At 41.2% G+C, this 21,515-nt stretch overlaps 2 protein-coding genes across 5 annotated transcripts in view; one reads left to right on the forward strand and one right to left on the reverse strand.

The window, feature by feature from the left end:
* The window catches only part of LOC126457113 (uncharacterized), a 74,127-nt gene extending 54,470 nt beyond the window's left edge, over nucleotides 1–19,657 (reverse strand). The window contains exon 1 of the mRNA XM_050093162.1: nucleotides 19,516–19,657. Within this exon, the coding sequence (XP_049949119.1) occupies nucleotides 19,516–19,579 (64 nt within the window). The 5' untranslated portion in view covers nucleotides 19,580–19,657. The remainder of the gene's footprint in view (nucleotides 1–19,515) is intronic.
* LOC126457111 (RING finger protein 17) overlaps nucleotides 1–21,515 on the forward strand; it is a 505,497-nt gene that overhangs the window by 273,284 nt on the left and 210,698 nt on the right. The gene's annotated exons all lie outside the window — the stretch shown is intronic.

Below are 21,515 nucleotides of genomic sequence, written 5' to 3' on the forward strand. Positions count from 1 at the left end.
TAATATATTTCAAAAAATTCTCCACAGAATTCTCTGTAGCAGGTAATGATCGTCTTTCAACGCATTGGATAAGCGAGAAACCTATAGCCAAAAATTCTTTCTGTTGCAATTGTAACCACCTTCCTCATTATCTATCAAATCGTGAATGTTCCATCCCAGCGCCACTTTCAACGGCCACTGTCAAATAGGTACTCACATTTAACATTCTGCTTGGTTGCAACGTGAATTTAAGGAGGACTAGAAGCAATCTCATGCATCAGAATAACACCAGAATTTAAAAATCCGTCCCATACTCACGAGTGAAAGGCGACGGTGGTTACTGAGTACATCACCGTTAATTTCTCCCACGGTATTGTGAAGCTGTGCCAGAATTATCCCACATTTATCCCAAAAGAAGGTGCACAAAATTATTACCGGTAATTAGGTGCGACTTACATTTGTTTGTGATGAGGATATATGAGGTCATTCGTTACTTGCTTCGGTGGTTGCAAGTTGATTGTTACGTTCCTTGATTTCATCTGCAAGAATTTTTCTTTGGAACCGATTGACTTCGACTGGAAATTGGCACAAAAGTCCTCAGAATCATCAACATTTCGGTCTTTCAATTCTAGTAGCAATTGAAATAGCATGCATCTCTCACCCTTTGTTGAACTATAGCGTATCATGGACAATATACGAGGATTGACTGAAAAGTAATGCCTCCATCTTCGTAACTCTTCAACAGTTGGCAGCATTGGTATGCAGCAGGTACTGACTTGTTCCGTAGCCTCTTCTCTACAGCTCCAGTAGGCGGGAAGCCTTAGCATTGAAAGGTTGTGTTGTTACAGTGTAAAGTATGGAACCGAGCGCAGACGGTCGGTCAATGCGATTTAAGCAACGTGCAGTCATTGAATTCTTGACAGCTTGAGGTGTCACCCCAAAGGAGATTCATCTGAGAATGAAAGCAGTTTATGGTAATTGTGTTGATGTGAGTACTGTGCGGCGTTGGGCGAGTACGTTTAAAGATATTGAGGCGGGAACATCTGACCTGCGTGACCAACAAAGAGTTGGACGTCCTGTGACAGCAACCACCGAGTTTCATAAGCAAAATGTTGACACATCGATTCAGGACGATCGTCGTATCACTCAGAGAGAAATTGTAAACACAGTCGGCATTTCACAAGAACGCCTGAGTTACATTATTGCTTTGCTTGGCTATCTGAAGATTTGTGCATGATGCGTACCTCAGATGCTGACTCATGAAATGAAAGCGCACAGACTTGAAATTTGCCAGGAACTCCACTCGCGTTACGAGAATAAAGGTTTCGCCTTTCTCCATTCAATTGTGACAGGAGACAAAACGTGGGTACACCATTACAACCCGGAGACGAAACGTCAGTATATGGAATATCGACACAAAGACTCGCCCCAGAAGAAGAAATTCAAGACTCAGCCCTCAACTGGAAAAATCATGGCCACAGTATTCTGGGACGCGGATGGTGTTAACCATGTTATTTCCTTGATCGTGGAACAAGAAAAAATGCAGAGCGTTACATCATAACGCTGCGAACTCTGAAACGAAGGCTAACAAGGGTCCGAAAGAAAAAGGGAAATATTTTCCTGCAGCTTAACAATGCAAACCACACACTTCACGTACTACCACAGCAGAACTTCAGGCATCCTTCATACAGTCCAGATTTAGCACCACCTAACTTCCATCTGTTTCCGATAATGAAAGATGATCTGCGGGGACATCATTATGCTTCTGATGAAGACGTTGGGAGAACTGTGAGACTGTGGTTACGGAAACGGTGTGTCGACTTCTTCTGTGACTGCTTCAGAAAACTTCTTCATTGTTGGTAGAAATGTATCCAATTAGCTGATGATTATGTGGAAAAGTGAATATTGGTAATTAAAGGTCACATTCTAAGGATTATTTCTGCGTTTGATTTATTAAAATGTTCCCATCCAAACACAGTTAACGAAGGTGGAGGGGCATTACTTTTCATTCACCCCTCGTAGTATATTGGACCACCACAAACCAACGTGGGTGGATGTTATCTGCACTATTACACGCGAATTGTGTGTGACAAGGTTTTCATATTGCTGCATTGTTTTGTGGCATATCATATGGATCAACCTAGACTTGTTGTACACCTGCTGCAGTGACAAGGAAGAATCAATTTACTGCATTTTCATTTTGTATTAACCTCAACTGGTGATACTCTCAGAAAGGACACAGCAGACCCTAGTCGACAAAGATACATAGCCCATGAGCATCTCTGTTACCTCTCGTCCAGTCCTTTCTCATTGTTATAGAACTTTCTTGCTTTTCATTTGCCGTTCTCGTACAACATGAAAGTTCAATTTGAGATGTTTTCGTGAGGATCTTGGACATTTATTCATTGCAGTTATAAATATGTACAAGTTTTTTGTTACATAAGGATACTTAAAAAGGTCTAGAATTGTACTAAATGCCATGTTAAATTTTATAATTTTAGACGTAGTGCAATTTTTTATTGAATTCATTCCAGTAGTTCATCTGTAATTACTTTTTTGTGCCTTACAGAGATTCGACAATGGATTTGGTATGGGCTTGTAGTTCGGATTTTCTGGCATAATGCAGTACCCCGAAATTTCGTCTCGTCCGTCAAAGGCTGAGGAGGGACTCGGCAGTTTTATACATCGCGTTTATCTGTGCCCTAGACATCTATTAATAAGGTCGCACTTGAAGCCCTCTTGCATTATTCAGTACCGGAGACCTTGGCCATAAGCGAAAGGGTATTCGCCTCTAGCTCTGCCGAAACGGGAGCATTGAGCGCGGAATAATAAATGTTTGTTTTGCACAGCGTCTCAACGCAAATCACAGGAGTTCTGGTACAGGCTGTGAACGTCGTGTCGTTGTTCGGAACTTTGCTTAAACATCGAGCTTGTGGGGAGCATTGTCATCGTCTACCAGCATAATTCAAACTGTGCGCTAAACAAGGGTGCGGGAATTATTGACGTGAGATTTTAAGGGACAGATAAATGATCGCTGTATCAGGCAACAAACATAGGTTTTCAGCCTTTGCATGGTAATTGTAAAATGACGTACGAGAAGTGAATGCATTACTCGCAGAAGCTGTAAACTGTGTAGCAGAGATTTGCGTTTGTTGAATAGCCGTATTGTTTTATAACATTGTGGTGCATCCAGAACAGGAAATGAAAAGAATTGTCAGTTACACAGACCAACCATCTACCGTGCAGAGCAATGTAGGTACTTCATGGTTCTAAGATACTGTGTGCGTAAAAAGCGTATCATGAAGTACAGCTCTCTCTCTCCCCCTCCCTCCCTACACACACACACACACACACACACACACACACACACACACACACACACACTCTTAATGCAGTCAAATATTTTCCCTTTGCGCGTCGATAGCAGCGCATTCTCTCAGGGCTGATGGAACGTGTTCACCAGTGACACATAGTTTCTTGCATATGCGTCTGCAAGCATATTTTGCACGTGAAAATATGTGCTTTCTTTTTTCACATAACCATTTCTGCAGTCGTACTTAAGCTCTGTACCGCCTGCAATTGACACTTAACTCTGGTGGGATTGAAGGAAAATAAAAGTAGATTTGAGTTTTTTTTCTCACAGGTGAGGAAGGAAATAGACGCCGTCCTGTTTAAAGAACTGCTCCGGCATCCGCCACAACTGGTTTAAGGAAATCACAGAAGACCCATTTCATGGTAACTGGATGACTGAAGCCTGCTCCCACCCAAAAGAGGGTTCAGTGTGCCAACTGGCTCAATAATATCATACGTACGTACTGTATTGGGAATAAATTATACCGAGTAACGAATGTCAGGTGGGTAGAGGTAGTTCTGAAGGACAAAAGAGAGAGCTGTTTCGCGGATAGAGAGCTGCTCCAATCCTTTTATTAGGAAGTAAAGATATGAATCATATATATGATTGAAATGATCGTATGTTGCACAATCATTTGCCAATAAGACAACAGCCAGACAAGCTTAGTAGTCGTGGGGGTAATTTTCTTAGCAACTATAATCGCATAATCCGTGGTTGCAGTTCAACTAATGATAATGTTTCAGGCATTTAATTACACTTTTGTACAGCGATTCTTCAATTGATTTAACGAATGACATCTTAAGTGATTGATGTAAATGAAAGGAGGATAACGATTATTGACGGCTGTTAGCTGCGTATTATTGTTCTCGGATAGCCCTATGGAACGTTTCGGAAGTAGTTGTAACGTCGACGTTCTACCGCGTGTGTATCCTTTTACGTAGATTTCATAGTAGCTTTAGATGACAACTGACTGAAACAGGACAAACATAGGTTTCTGCCTTTTCTGAAGCAGCAGCACGTTCGCGGAGTGCACTTCAAGGCCTTTCTATCTCGCTGTGTGTCGCGAGGAAAAGCAAGTAAGCGGCTTGTCAAGGCACCGCTGGCCCCGCTCCCTTTCTAATTAGCTTACTCTGGTTCCGCTCTCCTCGTCATAGCCGCGGAATGAAAGATCCCGTAAGTTGCAGCTACGAGCACCAACACTTATCGATTTCGCGATGGCAATCGGAAAAATTTATTAATGCAGTCACATCGTCAACATTGAAGACGATAGTCAAGTGCGCACGAAGTAGCGACAACAAATTGGCGCATTATATGAGAAAGTAAGTCCGTCTGGTGCATACTGTAGCTCAAAGTGCCATCTCCTTTAATCTGGTGGCCTAACTGTTGTTTAACCTGTAATAGGATGCGTGGCTGGAAGTGAGATGTAACAAACTGCAGACTAAGAAGCCTCCTAGCTCCTTTCAGCTGCTGAGGCAAAACGAACTGCTGTCATACGTGCCTCTGGTAAGCCACTACCCTCTAACGCGTGATGAATTTCTTCTCCGATGAAACGACACACATTGATACGCCTCATTTTGATCAAAGAACAACCGTAGATCAATAGAGAGTTGCCCCCTGTTTTAAGCACAATATGTATCAAGCATCTTCTATTATTTTGTGGTAATTCCCATAATTACTTGAAATAAGAGTGGAACGTGTAACTTTTCAATTTGTTATTCGTATATTGCTAAATGTGAAAAATTTTCCACATTACGCTTTTCTATAAATGTTTTGCACCGTCGTGTACTGTTCCTTCTAATTTAATGTATTGTGTTAAGAAGTCCATACCGTATTTTCGTACTATAAGACACACCTTTATCTTCGAAAAATTGCCTGCAAAATTCAGGTGCATCTTATACTCGAAATCAATATAAAAATGCCCAGTGTCTAATTTAAAATTCCCGCCAGTCTAAAAATGGCCATATATTGGATGCCGCGGTTTCCTGTATCTGGCAAAGTTGGATTCGACTGGCAGCAGCATTGCAATGAACATGAATTGTTAACATTGCCTCCCTCCCGCCGCACCATCACAAACCCAGAATACTCTGTAGCCTATGTGTGTAATTCCAATCTACGTTGCCAGTGAACTTGAATTGAAAGTGATTTATGTTATCGGTGGCAGTATATAGTTTTGTTAGTAGCTACTTTCGTAATGAAAAAAAACGAAAGGTAGTCATATGGTGCGGGCTAGAAATTGAAAGTAATAGCATATGCAGAACAACGGGGAAACAAAGTAGCTAAGTGGCATTTCGGCCCTCCACCAACAGAAAAAAGAAACTATTCGCGTTTGGTGGGCTAGTAGAGAAAAACTGAAAAAAATGAGGAATACTAAATGTGCAAGTAGAGGGCTGAACGCCAATGGCCAAATGTATTGAAAGGGATTCAAGGACAACATCAAAATGGCATTGGAATTGATACAAAAATGATTCACATACACTGGAACTTACATTAAGGGTGGAGTTGGTTGGTGCTACAGGTTTATGAAGCATCGTGGACATAGCATGCGAACTAAAACCAAAATATCTCGGAAAATGCCACGAGAGCATGAAGAGAAAATATTATCTTTCCATCGCTTTATTATTCAACATTGGAGGAAAAACGCTATGACACTAACGCAGATGACGAATGTGGACGAAATTCCTCTGACATTTGATGTGGAAAGTAACAAAACTGTTGCCTTGAAAGATACAAAATCCGTAAATATAAAAACAAATTGACATGAAAAAATGCACTGCACTGCTACACTGTTGTCGTTTCATATTTTGCTGACAGTACTAAACTTAATTCAGTGATTATTTTCAAGTGCAAAACAACGCCAAAACCTTCTCAAATATCGCCAGCTGGTGGTGTTTATGTACATGGCCAGGGTTGGAGGGACGAGGCTGGTATAAAATTGTGGATTAATAGACTGTGGGAGAGAAGGAAAGGTGCTTTATTGAAGAAGAGTTCTCTTCTTGTGCTAGATCAGCTTAGGAATCATTTGAAAAATTCTGTGAAAGAGAAACAGAGAGAGGGAAATACAGAGCTTGCTGTTGTTGCGGCAAGACATACTTCACAGTTGCAACACATAGATGTCTCGATAAATAAACGATTTAAATTGCGTATGGGTGAGGAATGGAACAAATGGCCGATGGATGAAATGCATCATCAGTTCACACCGAAGAGTGCTTTAAAACAATCTACAATCAAACAAGTATGTAATAACGGAGAAGAAGAAAATTCAGATAAAGATTTTCGGGGATTTTAAAGTTTGGTTTGGTTTTATAAACAAATAATTTTATTTTAGTCTGGCTTTGCAAACTTGTCTTACAGTCTGTAGTGTATTACAGCCCGTAAAATACGGTAATAGGTTTCGATCTGAGAAAAAAAGGGGGAGGTGAACGCAGCTCACATTAGTTGCAGGGGGAGGAGAGGTGGAGGAAACGAAGCACAGTTTCTTACAGAATAAAACTCAAAAATATTCGAGGATCGTGTTTATGAATCACCAAACAAACGAGTAAGCTCGCAGGACAAAATATTAGCCACTCCAGTGAAAGAACACTGATCGTTTTGAGCGCTGTAGGTACGGTAGAACAGATACCAGACTGTCACTTGACACTTCACTGCTGACGTAAGGTAGAGAGTGAATTGGTGTGTGTGAACCAGTCGGTTGGATGCAATCTGAGCAAGAAGATAGGTCTACGCGGCGACGTGAGAATGGCGGAAAGGAGTTATCGTGTTTGGGTGTTTCTATGAAGTTGCCACATATCTACAAGGACTGGTGTTCTAATCGCGACCATGCAACAAGCCCTACACAATGGTTGTAAAAAGGTCCAAACTGACAAAGACTAGAGTCGCACCTTGATAAAGATAATAGAAATTGATGCTGTGAGTGAAAGCAAGTCCACCTCAATCAGTTTCGTGCAAATATTTTGAAGAGAACTGCATGCACTGGATATTTTGCATCGGGTACTTCGCAAAGGGCCATTTCTCATAGCGTCATATCAAGTTGCAATTCTTCAATGGCTCCTACACCCACAGAAAATGGCCAGTAGAGCTGGCTGGAAGCATGTGTAGTAAGACGAATCACCATTTTACCTTTTTTCAAATGATTCAAGGCGACGAATGCACAGATAGTCCAACGAGGCGCGACGGGCTAATGACCCGTTTATCGTGCAGTATGGGGTGGGTGTAGCTCAGCCCGAAGGTAGTTCTGTGATATTTTGGGAGGGTATAGTTCGTAGCATGAGTTGGATCCACTCTTTCATACTGCTGAGATCGCAAACCTGAGTGTTTATATCAACTTCCTCAGTGACTTAAGTTTTGCCCTTACCTCTACATCTTCGGCGTGTGTTGCTATGCATTAAATATTTGTTGCCATTTTTAATCGCTACAGTCATTTTGAATTGTCCTGTTTATCGAACCTTAAACGACATTACAGATAAGGTTTTATCTGCACTGTCTCTAATAATAGTAGCATTCCGTTCAGCACACCTGAAAGCAGGCTCATTTCTATATATTAGGTTGGTGCACGAGTTCGTAGCATTGTTGTTTTGCGTGTTGGTATTCCGGTTGCTGTGGGTTTATTTATCGACTAACTTTTTTTTATTTTTAGCTCCCTGTTGTTATTTGAGTTTACATTTTGTCAATTGCAGATAATGAATGGAGCTGTCGACGCTAAAAACGGAGTACCAAGTGGAGATATCGGAACATTTCCGACAGACTGGGTCTGTTCAAAAAATCCCGGCACTTTGCCCACAAAATTTTTCTGCGCTTACCTTTTACTTATTGCTCATGATGTCCTTTGAAATACTCTCATACACAATTGATTCAACGCTCCCGACGCCGTTTCCACCTCCAGAACGAGTTTTGGTACACGTCTTGCTGGATCGCGCGAAGCGCCATCTGCGAATTTTCTTTTATCTTGTCTGTTGTTGCAAATCATCTTGCTTTCAACGGCATTTCCAACTTTGAAAATAAGAAAATATTCGCAGGGGCCAGGTCTGGAGAGTACGGAGGATGAAGCAGAGCAGTGATTTCGTTATTTGTGCAATAGCAAGCACCAACACGAATGAAAGTCCTCGTAATGCAAGAGCCACAATCCGGCCGTTTCCTTCCCACATTTTCTCTCAGACGGGAGAGCCTTTCCCGCATCATTGTGAAGATTGAACCTTCGTCTCAGCTTCATAACCGTAGACCTACGTCTCATCACCAGTTATGATTCTCTTGAGTAACATCTCGTTCTCAATTTCGTGATTCAAAAGCTCTTCACAGATAGCGAGGCGAAGATCTCCTTGGTTTGACTCAAGAGCTGTGGGACGAACTTGGCGGCAACACGATGCATTCCAAGATGCTGTGTCAGGATTGCGAGCCATGATCCAACTGAAATGTTACATTCTTCTGCAGTCTCTCGGACAGCCAGTTTTCGATTGTCACGCGCAATTTCTTTGACGTTCCTGACATGAGCGTCGTCGGTAGACGTTGAAGACCGTCCTGAACGAGGGTCATCCGTAACTTCTGTCCGGCCTTTTTTAAACCGTGTGAACCATTCGTAGCACCGAGTACGGCTTAAGCACTCATCACCCTAGGCTTCCTGAACCCTTTGGTATGTCTCTGTAAAGGTTCTTGAGTTTCATGCAAAAGTTAATGCAACCGCATTGCTCTTCCAACTCTGCACCTCGAAATTGGCAAACTGTGTGACAAAACATTATCCTCAAAACAGCATTGAACAATAACTACCGGACATACCACAATGAAACTTTCGGAAGTTACTCAGCACTGGCGCGAAATTACAAATGTTCCGGAATTTTTTGAACAGACCTCGTATTCTTCTGTTGGAGTTCAGTATAGGGAGGAGGCAGCAGCGGATGCAGCCGGAAACATTTGCGCCTTGTGTGGGCATAATGCCACCGGACAGAGCAAAAATAAATAAATATCCTTGTGACATTAGTGACTCTCCACGTTCAGGAAGACCTTCGGGGTTGATGAAGATCGTTTAAACGTGGTAATGCACAATGATTCGCGTCAGTGTATTCGAACACTGGTAAATGTGATGAACTGTGATCATTCCACCATCGTGCGACATTTGCATGCAGTCAGGAAGATTCAGAAATCGGGTGCAGGGATATCACATGTTCTAGGCCAAGACCACAAAAATCAGTGTGTGACAATGTGTGCATCTCTGCTTGTTCGTCATCAACTGCCTCGTGAACAATACAAACCATTCCTATCCTGTATAGTTCCTGGTGGCGAGAAATCGTGTCTTTATGCTAACAAGGAAAAGAAAGGAATGGTTGAGCCTAAACAGAGCAGCAACTCCCCGCCCCGTATGAAAACCTGCTCCCCCGCACCCACAAAAGATAACGTTATGCATCTAGTGGAACACTGAGGGTGTGGTATAGTACGAACTGCTTCCCCGAGATGTAACCATCACAGCTGACATTTATTGTCAGCAACGAGACGTCTTCCAGACGCTGATCAAGAGCGACTACCACGAAGACTGCATGATGTGGTCCTACTCCACGATAACGCCCACCCGCATTCTGCGAGACTGACAGAAAACACTACAGGAGATGGGTTGGAAGTCATTCTGCACCGACCTTATTCACCTGATCTTGCCCCCCCCCCCCCCCCCCCCATTTTCACCTTTGCCATTTGCCACCGAACAACCTTCAAGGAGCTTCCTTTCCGTATGAAACTGCGCTCAGAACGTGGCTCGACGAGTTCTTCGCCTCAAAACCACATGATTTCTACAATCGCGGAATCGAAAAGTTACTACAGCGTTGGCAGGTTGAGGAGGATGTATTATTGATGACTAAAGTCTCTGTTATGTATATCTGTTGTATTTAAACGTTGCGAACTTGCGCACCAACCGAACTGCTAACCTGGTTCATGGTTCATTATACCAGTTGCAGACTGCCTATCTAACGGCAAAGATTTTATTTTCACTAATTCACATAATTGTCGATAGAATTTAAAGTTCTGTCATAATCTGCTCCTTAAAAGGTATAATTTTATGTAAAAGTTGAACAAAGTAAGGCAGGTATTAGAGATTAAAGTTAGAAACTGTGTGTGTGTGTGTGTGTGTGTGTGTGTGTGTGTGTGTGTGTTTGTCTGTTGTGGCATTGAGGCAACGTAACTCACGGCGCGCAAATTACAGAAGTATATTCTCCAGTATTTGAGAATGAGAACACTTTGCGACTCCCAGTAAATTTTAAATATAATGTCAAATCTTTGCGAAACTTTTGCTCATTGGCACCTCCCACAAAATGATGAAAGAAAAGAACTTACTCGTTTTCTACATTTTCACTGTTCATACAGCAAAACTTTAGCATCTGGCATGACGTTTTGATTTCGCAACACATCTGGAACCAGTATTCACACACACACACACACACACACACACACACACACACACAATAACATCATTGTAAAACTACAGAGTTCAGGAGATACAACATCCTAAACATTGAGATTCGTGAAAAACTAGCTTTTGATTATAACGGACCGAAAATTATGCATGGGACTTCGATTGGGCAATGGACCGGGATTGGGAGGTGTACTGTTAATCCGTGAACGCGAATAACTGATAGGGCTATTGCAATTACGCCGCATCAGACATTTTCAACAATATTTGTTTCTACATACAGCCACAGGCGCGCCGCTGTACCATACCTCTCCCGCTGCTCCGCACCTGCCTTTCTCCACTTCACAACTCTCTCTCTCTCTCTCTCTCTCTCTCTCTCTCTCTCTCTCTCGCTCTCTCTCCCCCTCCTTAGTGGGCTCAGCATTCGAGATGTTTTATACACAAGCGAGAATCGTGAAATTAAAATACCTTTTATCAGTTAATCTTACGCAGGCTAAAGAAAGCAACTAGGTGTTCATAGTGTAAAAGACCGACTTGGTATTGTTGTTGAGACCATCGTTCCCGACGCGTTATTAACAGCTCTGGTAAGAGCATCCAGAAATCATTCTTCAAGCGATCTCAAACCTTTTAATTATGACCTCCTCCTCCTGATATCCGGTGTGGTTTTGCTTCTTTCATTTACGAAACCATATCATTGACAACTTCGTGTGATCCGTTGTACACGTAAGTACCACGTCGGAATTGTATATCGTTGTCCTAAACGTGTTATCTGAAAATTATTTCGAGCAGTTAGCTCATGAACCCACGCGATTAGTAAACGGTTGTGAAAACACAGTTGACCTTTTAGCAACAAATAATCTTGACCTAATAATGAGCATCAAAACGGATATGGAGATTAGTGAACAAAAGGCTGTCGTAGCGAAACTGAATATTGTAACCCCCAAACCTTCCAAAAATAAACGAAAAATATACCTGTTCAAAAGAGCCGATAAAAATTCACTTGACGCCTTCCTGAGATACAATCTCCACTCCTTCAAAATTAACAGTGTAGGTTTAGACTAAATGTGGTTTGAATTCAAAGAAATAGTATCGGCAGCAGTTGACAGATTTATGCCAGATGAATTAATAAACGACGGAGCTGATCCTGTTTGGTACACAAAACGAGTGAGAACACTGTTGCAGGAAATAAAACATGCCAAATATAAATGACAGCAAAATCTCCCAAGATTGGGGATCTTTTACAGAAGCTTGAAATTTAACTCGGACTTAAATGCGAGATGCTTATAATAGTTTTCACAACGAAACTTTGTCTTGAAACCCACCGAGCGAGGTGGCGCAGTGGTTAGCACACTGGACTCGCCTTCTGGAGGACGACGGTTCAATCCCGTTTCCGGCCATCCTGATTTAGGTTTTCCGTGATTTCCCTAAATCGCTTCAGGCAAATACCGGGATGGTTCCTTTGAAAGGGCACGGCCGATTTCCTTCCCCATCCTTCCCTCACCCGAGCTTGCGCTCCGTCTCTAATGACCTCGTTGTCGACGGGACGTTAAACACTAATCTCCTCCTCCTCCTCTTGAAACCTAGCAGAAAATACAAAGAGATTCTGGTCGTATGTAAAATATGCTAGCGGAAATGCACAATCAATGCCTTCTCTGCGCAGTAGCAATGGAAATAAACAAGACGAAGCAAATATTCCAGAATTCGAATCAAGAACAGCTGCCAACATGAGTACCGTGAAGTAGATATCCATGGAGTAGCGAAGCAACGTAGATCACCTAACAAAAGCAAGCGTTCCAGGCAAGACTGTATACCAGTTAGGTTCCTTTCAGAGTATGTTGAGACAATAGCTCCATACTAACAATCATTCGCTCGACGAAAAATCCGTACCCAAAGACTGGGAAGTTATACATTTCACTCCATTATTCAAGAAAGGTAATAGGAGTAATCCACTAAATTAAAGGCACATATCTTTAACGTCGATATGCATCAGAATTTTTGAACATATATTGCTTTCGAACTTTATGAATTACCTCGAAGAAAACGGTCTATTGACACACAGTCAATACGGATTTAGAAAACATCGGCCGGCCGAAGTGGCCGTGCGGTTAAAGGCGCTACGGTCGCAGGTTCGAATCCTGCCTCGGGCATGGATGTTTGTGATGTCCTTAGGTTAGTTAGGTTTAACTAGTTCTAAGTTCTAGGGGACTAATGACCTCAGCAGTTGAGTCCCATAGTGCTCAGAGCCATTTATTTGAAAACATCGTTCTTACGAAACACAACTACCTCTACTCGCACAAGTGTTGAGTGCTATTGACAAGCGATTTCAAATTTATCCTTATTTTTGGATTTCTGGAAGGCCTTTGACACTATACCACACGAGCGGATGTAGTGAAATTGTGTGAATATGGAATATTGGCTCAGTTATGTGACTCTATTCCTGATTTTCTGTCAGAGAGATCACAGTTCGTAATAATTAATGGAAAGCCATCGAGTGAAACAGAAGTTATTTTTGGCGTTCCCCAAGGAAGTGTTATAGACCCTCTTCTGTTCCTTAACTACATAAACGATTTGGGAGACAATCTGAGCAGCGTTCTTACGTTGTTTGCAGATAATGCTGTAGTTTATCGTTTATCGACTCGTTAAGGCAACAGATAACCAAAACAAATTGCAAAACGATTTAGAAAAGATATCTGTATGGTACGAAAATTGACAGTTGACCCTAAATAGCGAAAAGTTTGAGGTCGTCCACATGAGTGCTAAAAGGAATTCGTTAAACTTCGGTTACACGATAAATCAGTCAAATGTAAAGGCCGTAAATTCAGCTAAATACCTACGAATTACAATTACCAACAACTTAAATTGGAAAGTACACATAGAAAATGTTGTGGGGAAGTCTAACCATTGGCAGGAGAAAATGTAACAGTTCTACTAAATAGACTGCCGACACTACGGTTGTCCGTCCCTTTTTAAAATACTGACACGCGGTGTGGGACCCTTACCAGAGAGGACTGACAAAGAGTACATCGAAAAAGTTTAAAGAAGAGCAGCACGTTTTGTATTGTCGCGAAATAGGGGAGAGAGTGTCAATGAAATGATAATGGATTTGGGGTGGACATCATTAAAACAAAGGTGTTTTCGTTGCCGTTCACGAAATTTCAGTCACCAACTTTCTGCTCCGAATGCGAAAATATTTTGTTGATGCCGGCCTACTTAGAGAGAAACGATCACCATAATAAAATAAGGGAAATCAGAGCTCGCACGGAAAGATATAGGTGTTCGTTTTTTCCGCGCACTATACGAGATTGGAATAATAGAGAATTGTGAAGGTGGTTCGATAAACCCCCTGCCAGACACTTAAATATAATTTGCATTGTATCCATGTAGATGTAGTCGGAGATGTCCTGGATGTTGCCCCATATAGTCCACTGCGTTCAACATGAGCGCTTCCTTGTTCATTTCAAAATCTTTTCACTTGGCACTTTACAAGCAGTAAAAAAAATTTCACTGTAGGAGCTACAGAATGTGCTGGGTGAGCAACAGCGGGGCCGACGCTTCGCTCCGTACGGGTCGTCCCCGGCATTTCACGATCCACGACGCCAATTCGCATACTTCGTGTTTTCTCCCCACGCTCTCGTTGCCCGATAAAAGAGGCAGGTGCCTTCTTTTCCTTTCTCCGCAGTCTGCACACTGTATATTCTGGAGCGATAAAGTCTGAGCTGAATTGCAGCAGCACAGTATAGTGAATGATTAATTGTCCCACACGACTTGACAGAAGTTTTCGATGAGGTAAATATTTAGCCAGGCAGGGGAACAACCGGACTGGAGTACGGTATTTTACGGAATGTAAGACGCTACGGACTATAAGACACGCCTTAATTTTAAGCAGTTTCTTAAAAAAATAACATTATTACCGTTTTTATCATTAGATTGCAAAGCCAAACTAAAAAAATTCTCAGTTTATTAAACGAAGCTGACCTTTAAAATACAGAAAATCGTCATCTGCATCTTCTTCTTCGTCGTCGTCATCGTTGTTCTCTTCATGTACAAGATGATCCCCACTGTCATCGAGAGCGTTACTTATGCTTCACTTCTTGAGAGACTTGACAATAATGTTTTCTCTCACTCTAGACACGATAGTTTTATTCACTGACACACTTGTTTTGATTGTAGGTCGTTTTAAAGCTACCTTCGGCATGAATTCATGTTGGGTTTCATCCATCAGTCATTTGATCCATTCCTCTCTCATATACACTTTAAATGGTTTATTTATCGAGACATCAATATGTTGCAGCTATGAAATATATCCTGCCGGAATAACAGGAAGCTCTGTATTTCCTTTTCTCAGTTTCTCTTTCACAGAATGTTTCAAACGACTAGTAAACTGATCTAGCCCCAAAAGAGAACTCTTCTTCGGTGAAGTACCTTTCCTTCTCTCCCACACTTTATTAATCCGTAATTTCATACCAGTTTCGTCCTTGAATCCATTTCAGCGCGTCATCGTCTAGTTTTCTTCATTCTGCATTTAGTCCTCTATTTGCACATTTAGTCTTCCTCGTTTTTTCATTTCTTCTTTACTATTCAGCCAAAGGCGATTGTTTTTTCTGTTGGTGGGGGGTCAAAATGATGCTTAGCTGCTCTGTTTCCATGCTCTCCTGTATATGCTATTACTTTCTATTTCTAGCCCGCATCATATGAGTACCTTTTATTTTGTTTCATTGCGAAACTAGCTACTATTTCGAGTATAAGACGCAACTGAAGTTTGGAGGCAATTTTTCGAAGAAGAAAGTGCGTCTTACAATCTGTAATATACGTTGGTCTTGAATGTGCCAGCTATGAACCTAGCTTTCGTCTCGTCTTGTTACTTTCATTCGACAGGTCTACCGAAATTCTCAGATTTTTTTTTTCTTATTTTGTAGCTTACTTCAACTGGCTGGGTTGCTTAATGCTTTTGTAACATTCATAAATGAACCTTAAAACCGTTATCACTTAGTGCTCTTCCCCTAATACTTCACAAACCTGTCGTTTTTATGAAATTGCGATTTATTTCGATCCAGTGTTCGCTGTTGTTAATATATTTTAGTCAATAGTGTCTTTCAAGATCACTGATGACAACCAAATTGTCACCTAGCATCGCACTCGTCGTTCATTTAGTCTAACGCTCAAAGCATGCTTGAAGATCATCTAAGAGTAATTAGTTACATCGGCATCCATTGACATCCCACACAATTACCTGTGTTCATGCTCACGTTATAGGACTGGACGTCTAAATCGTAGGCTTAAAGAAGCCTTACAGGAGAAATTACATGATTACAGTCCTATATTACGGTCTTTACTTAAAAAATCGCATCGTTTAATATGGTATTATGACGTAGCTACCAGCCCATTAGGGCCATTACATTCCCTAGTGCACCATCGGATTTCCGGATAGCATATCTTCAATCCGCGAGTACGGGCTTGACTGTCGCGGCAAAGAAAACGTCCCTGACATCCTGACATGTCACCATTTCCCTTTGACTGTTTAAAATGTGTATCCCATGCCCTGTAATTCCAGCAAGACCTTACGACGTGGGGGCACTTATCTGATGGTAGACCATTGTGTTTCTAGAAACCTTGTGAACTGTGAAACAGTTGAAATTATTATGTTTTCAGTTGTGCAGAATGGAAAGCATTGTTGGAGTGTGGTTCCTGAGTCAAGGGAAACTTTGTATGCAGTTACGTCCGAAAATTATAAATTTCCTTGAGGCAGAAAAGCTTATAACCATAAATCAGTCCAGATTTAAAAAGCATCGCTCATGCGAAGCTCAGCTTGCCCTTTTTCTTACACAATATTCTGCGAAGTATGCATGAAGGGCAACAGGTAGATTCCATATTTTTCTAGATTGCCGGAAATCATTTGACACAGTGCCCCACTACAGGCTGTTACGAAATATGTATCCAGATGTGTGTGGCTCGAAGACTTGTTGAGTAATAGGACCCAGTGCGTTGCCCTGGGCTGCGATGATTTGTCAGAGACGAGGGTATCGTCAGGAGTGCCCCAGGGAAGCTTGATAGGACCGCTTTTGTTCTTTATATACATAAATGATATGACAGACAGGGTCAGCAGCAAGCTGAGTCTTCTTGCTTATGATGATGTAGTGTACGAGAAAATGTCGTCGTTGAGTCACTTTAGGAGGATACAGGATTATTTACAAGGGAACATTCTCAAGTGTCAATAAGTGATAGTAAGAAACTTGGCGGGTGTGTAGAGGAGTAAAAGTAATGCAGTATGCATCTTCTTGTATGGTTCCAATTTCACTTTTATTTGGTAAAACGCACCTCGAAATGTAATTTAGCCTGGAGGAAATATCTTCGAAACAATAATACACAAAATTCTGTTTCTCATATAAAAGTTGACATGTAATCAGCGTTCTTGACAATTGTATAATCTGATTTTGTAATGATTTGAAATTCTGCAATATATCTCACCACTGTTAATTAATATTGAAAAATGAAAACTTCTGTTACAACAATAAATCAAAGGAGGTTTCAAGCTACGCACATCTATGTGTAATAAAGCTAGTGTCTGAAATACTGTACCCGATGTGATGTTAGAGAATTTTCAACATACCTAATTAAACTATCTGAACATCTTTTATTGGTCTAGTTCTTTATTTTAGTGACACTAGTTTTATATTTTAAATTGTTATTTTACGTTTTAACTCCATTTTATCGTTTCACAAATACGTACCTTGTTAATTGAAAATAATAAGTAATTCATTACTATGCTAAAAAATCATTACAATAGTGATAATATGTAAATAACCGCTCAAAATATAACGTTTTCTTACATCATGCACAGAAAATGTAAAATTTCTTCACATAATGTACACGACAGAGACAACACATTGTAAAAATAAAAGTATACTGGTCTGTAGCAGGCATGATTCAGTATATCGGTAAGCCGTGGTGAAAAGAATTGATTACGTACATGTGACTGCAGCTTAATTATATTGTTTCACAAGTGGAGACTGACATCCAAATCATTCAACAGACCTAGATCTGAAAATCTTCGCACACAATTGTTCCAACATCAAAAGCCATATACATCTCACGACTGTTCCTGTGGCTTCGAGACCTTTGGGATCACCAGATGAGAAAGTTCCTTGTACTCAGATACAATGCTCTATACGGTTCTTTCACATTGACAGCACTAAGAATCTACCAATAATACAAATGTTTCACAATCACTGTGAAAGAAGATATGTTTCACATATCATTTGATCCGGTCAGACGTTTGTTTAACCAGATTTCGATGCTGTCTTAAGGACATTTTGAGCTTTGAAAAGAGATTCTCGAGTTTTCGGTGCAAAATCACCATTAGTTTTTTTTAAAACTGTGAAAAGGCAGATGGTCAGTGTGGAGAAACTGTTTTGACCTTCATACCCGAGGACAAGAAACTTATTCAACTGATGTTCCCAAAGGACTCGACGGCACAGCTACAGACGTGGTAAGTATACGGTTGTAGGTGTTTGAAGAAACTGTTGTCGGTGTCTGAAGAACCTTTGAGAAGATTTTCAGATCTAATTTTGTTGAATGATTTTGATGTCATGTAGCCACTTGTACGTAATCAATAATTTTCGCCATGGCTTACCAACTTACTGAAATATGCCTGTAGAAATCAGAATATTTAGATAATCACCCCTAACAATTTGAAGTGCAGCTGCATTTTGTTTTATGTCGTGTTTCTGTCGCGTATATTATGCGAAGAAATTTCGTTCATTTCAAGGGTGTAAGAATCGTTGAGTTTTAAGCATTTGTTTACAAATTATCATTATTCTAATGTTGTTGTATCATAATAATGAGTTACTTATTATTTTCAGTTAAGAGCATACACGTATGTGAAACGATAAAATAAAAAAAAAATGTAAAACGTAAAATAATTCAAATATCACTAAAATAAGTAAATAGACCAGTAATGATTGTTCAGGTATCAAATTGTGTACAGTGTTTCAGAAACCAGCCTTATTACGAATAGATGTATGTAGCTTGACATTATTGAGTACTGCTCGAGTGTTTGGTGTTCCGCCAGGTCTGTTTAAAGGAGGACATCGAAACAATTCAGAGACGGACTGCTATATTTGCTACGCCAGGTTTCGATCAACACGCGAGCATTACGGAGATGCTTTGTGAACTCAAATACGAATCCCTGAAGGTGGACGACGTTCTTTTCGTGAAATACTATTGAGAAAATTTAGAGAGCCGGCTTCGCGGCTGACTGTAGAAGTATTCTGTTGCTGCGAAAGTACATTTTGCATAAGGACCCCGAAAATAACACAAGAAAAATTAGGGCTCTTACACGTAGTAGTAGTAGTAGTAGCAGCAGCAGCAGCAGCAGCAGTAGTAGTACAAGGTACCCTCCGCCATACTCCGTATGATGGCTTTCGGAGTACATGTTTAGACGTTGACAGCTATCATGAGTAACCTTTCCGAATAAGATACAGTGATTCTGAAGGCCAACCTTTTCTTTTAAACGGTAGTACCGCAACTATGCAGTTTTTGGTTGGTGTGGACGTCCATTATTCGTCGTTAATTTTGTTGTTGAAACTATGTGTTTAGCGATGACAAGCAAGTGGATTGTAGTCTCGTCATTTGTGCGCGCCCATGCGGGGAAACACTTCACAGCAACATGCATTTATCCGTCGGATCACATGACACAGTACCTTTTTGGGGAAGGGAGCAATTGCTCTTGACAAGCTCGGCGATTGTCGACTGTCAGAAGCGTTTGCGTTTGTTAGTCCTCTCCAGTTTGCACTCAGCTTACCTTGCGAGCAAATGATGTGCGCCAGGAGCAGCAAGAGAGCTGTGTAGATCTGAGTGGCGTCCATGTTGCGCGGTGAGACGCCTGCAACTGACTGAGAGACGGCGGCTGCACGGGCGAGAGTGGGTCACTTCACCCCACTCCAGTCTCTTCGCCACTAGGCACCGTTTGCGTCTGCTGTGCGTTCTCCGAATACCCCGCAACTGCTAGTGCCTATTTTGTAGCATAGAAGCTTCGGGCTGTTCTGCGCTACAAGCAGCTAACTGAGATGGCCTGGGACAATCCAGACTTATATCTGAAATCCATTACAATTTTGGTGTCGACTGTGTTTTCTTCATACTACTAAGAAGGCCAGCATGTGTAAAGGGTGATTGTTTATTACAGACACACTATGAAAGATAGAAACACATTGCGCATGTCACTGGATAGCTTAAGTTTCAAAGTTTTATGTTCACTCAGACACTATACCATACACTCAACATGTACATCATGCATTGCGCGAGAAACATTGAAACGATTGTCCATTTCATTCTGTACACGAATCAACAGGTCTCTGTTTATGGAATCGAAAGCTTCAACAACTCGGATTCTTAGATCTTGGAGAGTAGCTGCCATAAGTGACTGTCTTTTATGTATCCCACAGAAATGAAAGGCAAGGTGTGAGGTCTGGTGACCTGGAAGGCCAAAAAAATAAAAAGATCTGGTTGTCCACCTCCAACGTTGTGGAATGTTGTTGTTCAGATAATGTCGCGCCCCAAGGCGAAATTGAGGCGAGGTGCCGACATGTATGAAGATGAAATGATTGGAATCTTCGTGAAGTTGAGGAACAACCAGTTTTGCAGCATGTCCAGGTATGACATTCTCTCTGAAAAAAAGAGAACTCCATGAACTTTGTGAACAGAAAGGCATAAAACACATTCAGTTTCGGAGAATCTTTCATATTCGATGACGATGCAAGCATTTTGTGATCCTCAGATTCTTACATTATGGCAGATTACTTTACCCGACAGATGAAATGAAATGTCTATTCGTCCGAAAAAATGAGTCGTTTGGAAAAAGTGTCCTCGGAAAAAGTGTCCTCTCCCATATCCTGGAGCATTGTTATGCAAAATGCGTACCTTCCGTTTCGGTCGCCGGGACACAATAAAGAGCTAGCTGTGTTGCACAAGAACGATATTCATAATGTTAGAGAACAGTATATGCTCCAAAATCCTACTGGAAATTGAGGTCAGTGACATGGGTCTCTAATTCAGTGGGTTACTCCTATTTCCTTTCTTGAATATTGGTGTGACCAGTGCTACTTTCCAGTCTTTAGGAACAGACCTTTCATCAAATGAGCGGTTGTATACGATTGCTAAGAAAGGCACTATTGTGTCTGCATACTCTGAAAGGAACCTGATTGGTATACCATGTGGTCTGGAAGACTTGTCTTTCTTAAGTGATTTGAGTTGTTTTGCAACATCTAAGATATCTACTTTTGTGTCACTCATGCTAACAGCTGTTCTGGTTTCAAATTCTGGAATATCTACTTCGGTGTCTTTCGTGAAGGAATTATGGAAAACTGTGTTTAGTAACTCTGGTTTAGTGCCACCATCATCGGTAACATTCCATCGCTACGTGCAGTGACGGTATTGGCTGTTTTTTGCCACTGGTGTACTATACATATGACCAGAATCTCTTTGGGTTCTCTACCATATTTTGAGACAATGTTTCATAGTGGAAACTATTAAAAGCATCTCGCATTGATGTCCACACTAAATTTCAAGCTTCTGTGAAACTTAGCCAGTCTTGGGAATTTTGCATTCTTCTGAATTTGGCATGCTTTTTTTTGTTGCTTCTGCAACAGTGTTCTGATGTATTTTGTGTACCATGGTGGAACAGTTCTGTCTCTTATTAACTTATGCGGTATGAAGCTATCTATTGCTGTCGATAAAGTATCTTTGAATTTGAGCCATATCTGGTCTACATTTACATAATTAGCTTGGAAGGAATGGAGACTCACT

The sequence above is a fragment of the Schistocerca serialis genome, chromosome 2 (assembly GCF_023864345.2).
Source record: "Schistocerca serialis cubense isolate TAMUIC-IGC-003099 chromosome 2, iqSchSeri2.2, whole genome shotgun sequence".
NCBI classification, from domain to species: Eukaryota; Metazoa; Arthropoda; class Insecta; order Orthoptera; family Acrididae; genus Schistocerca; species Schistocerca serialis.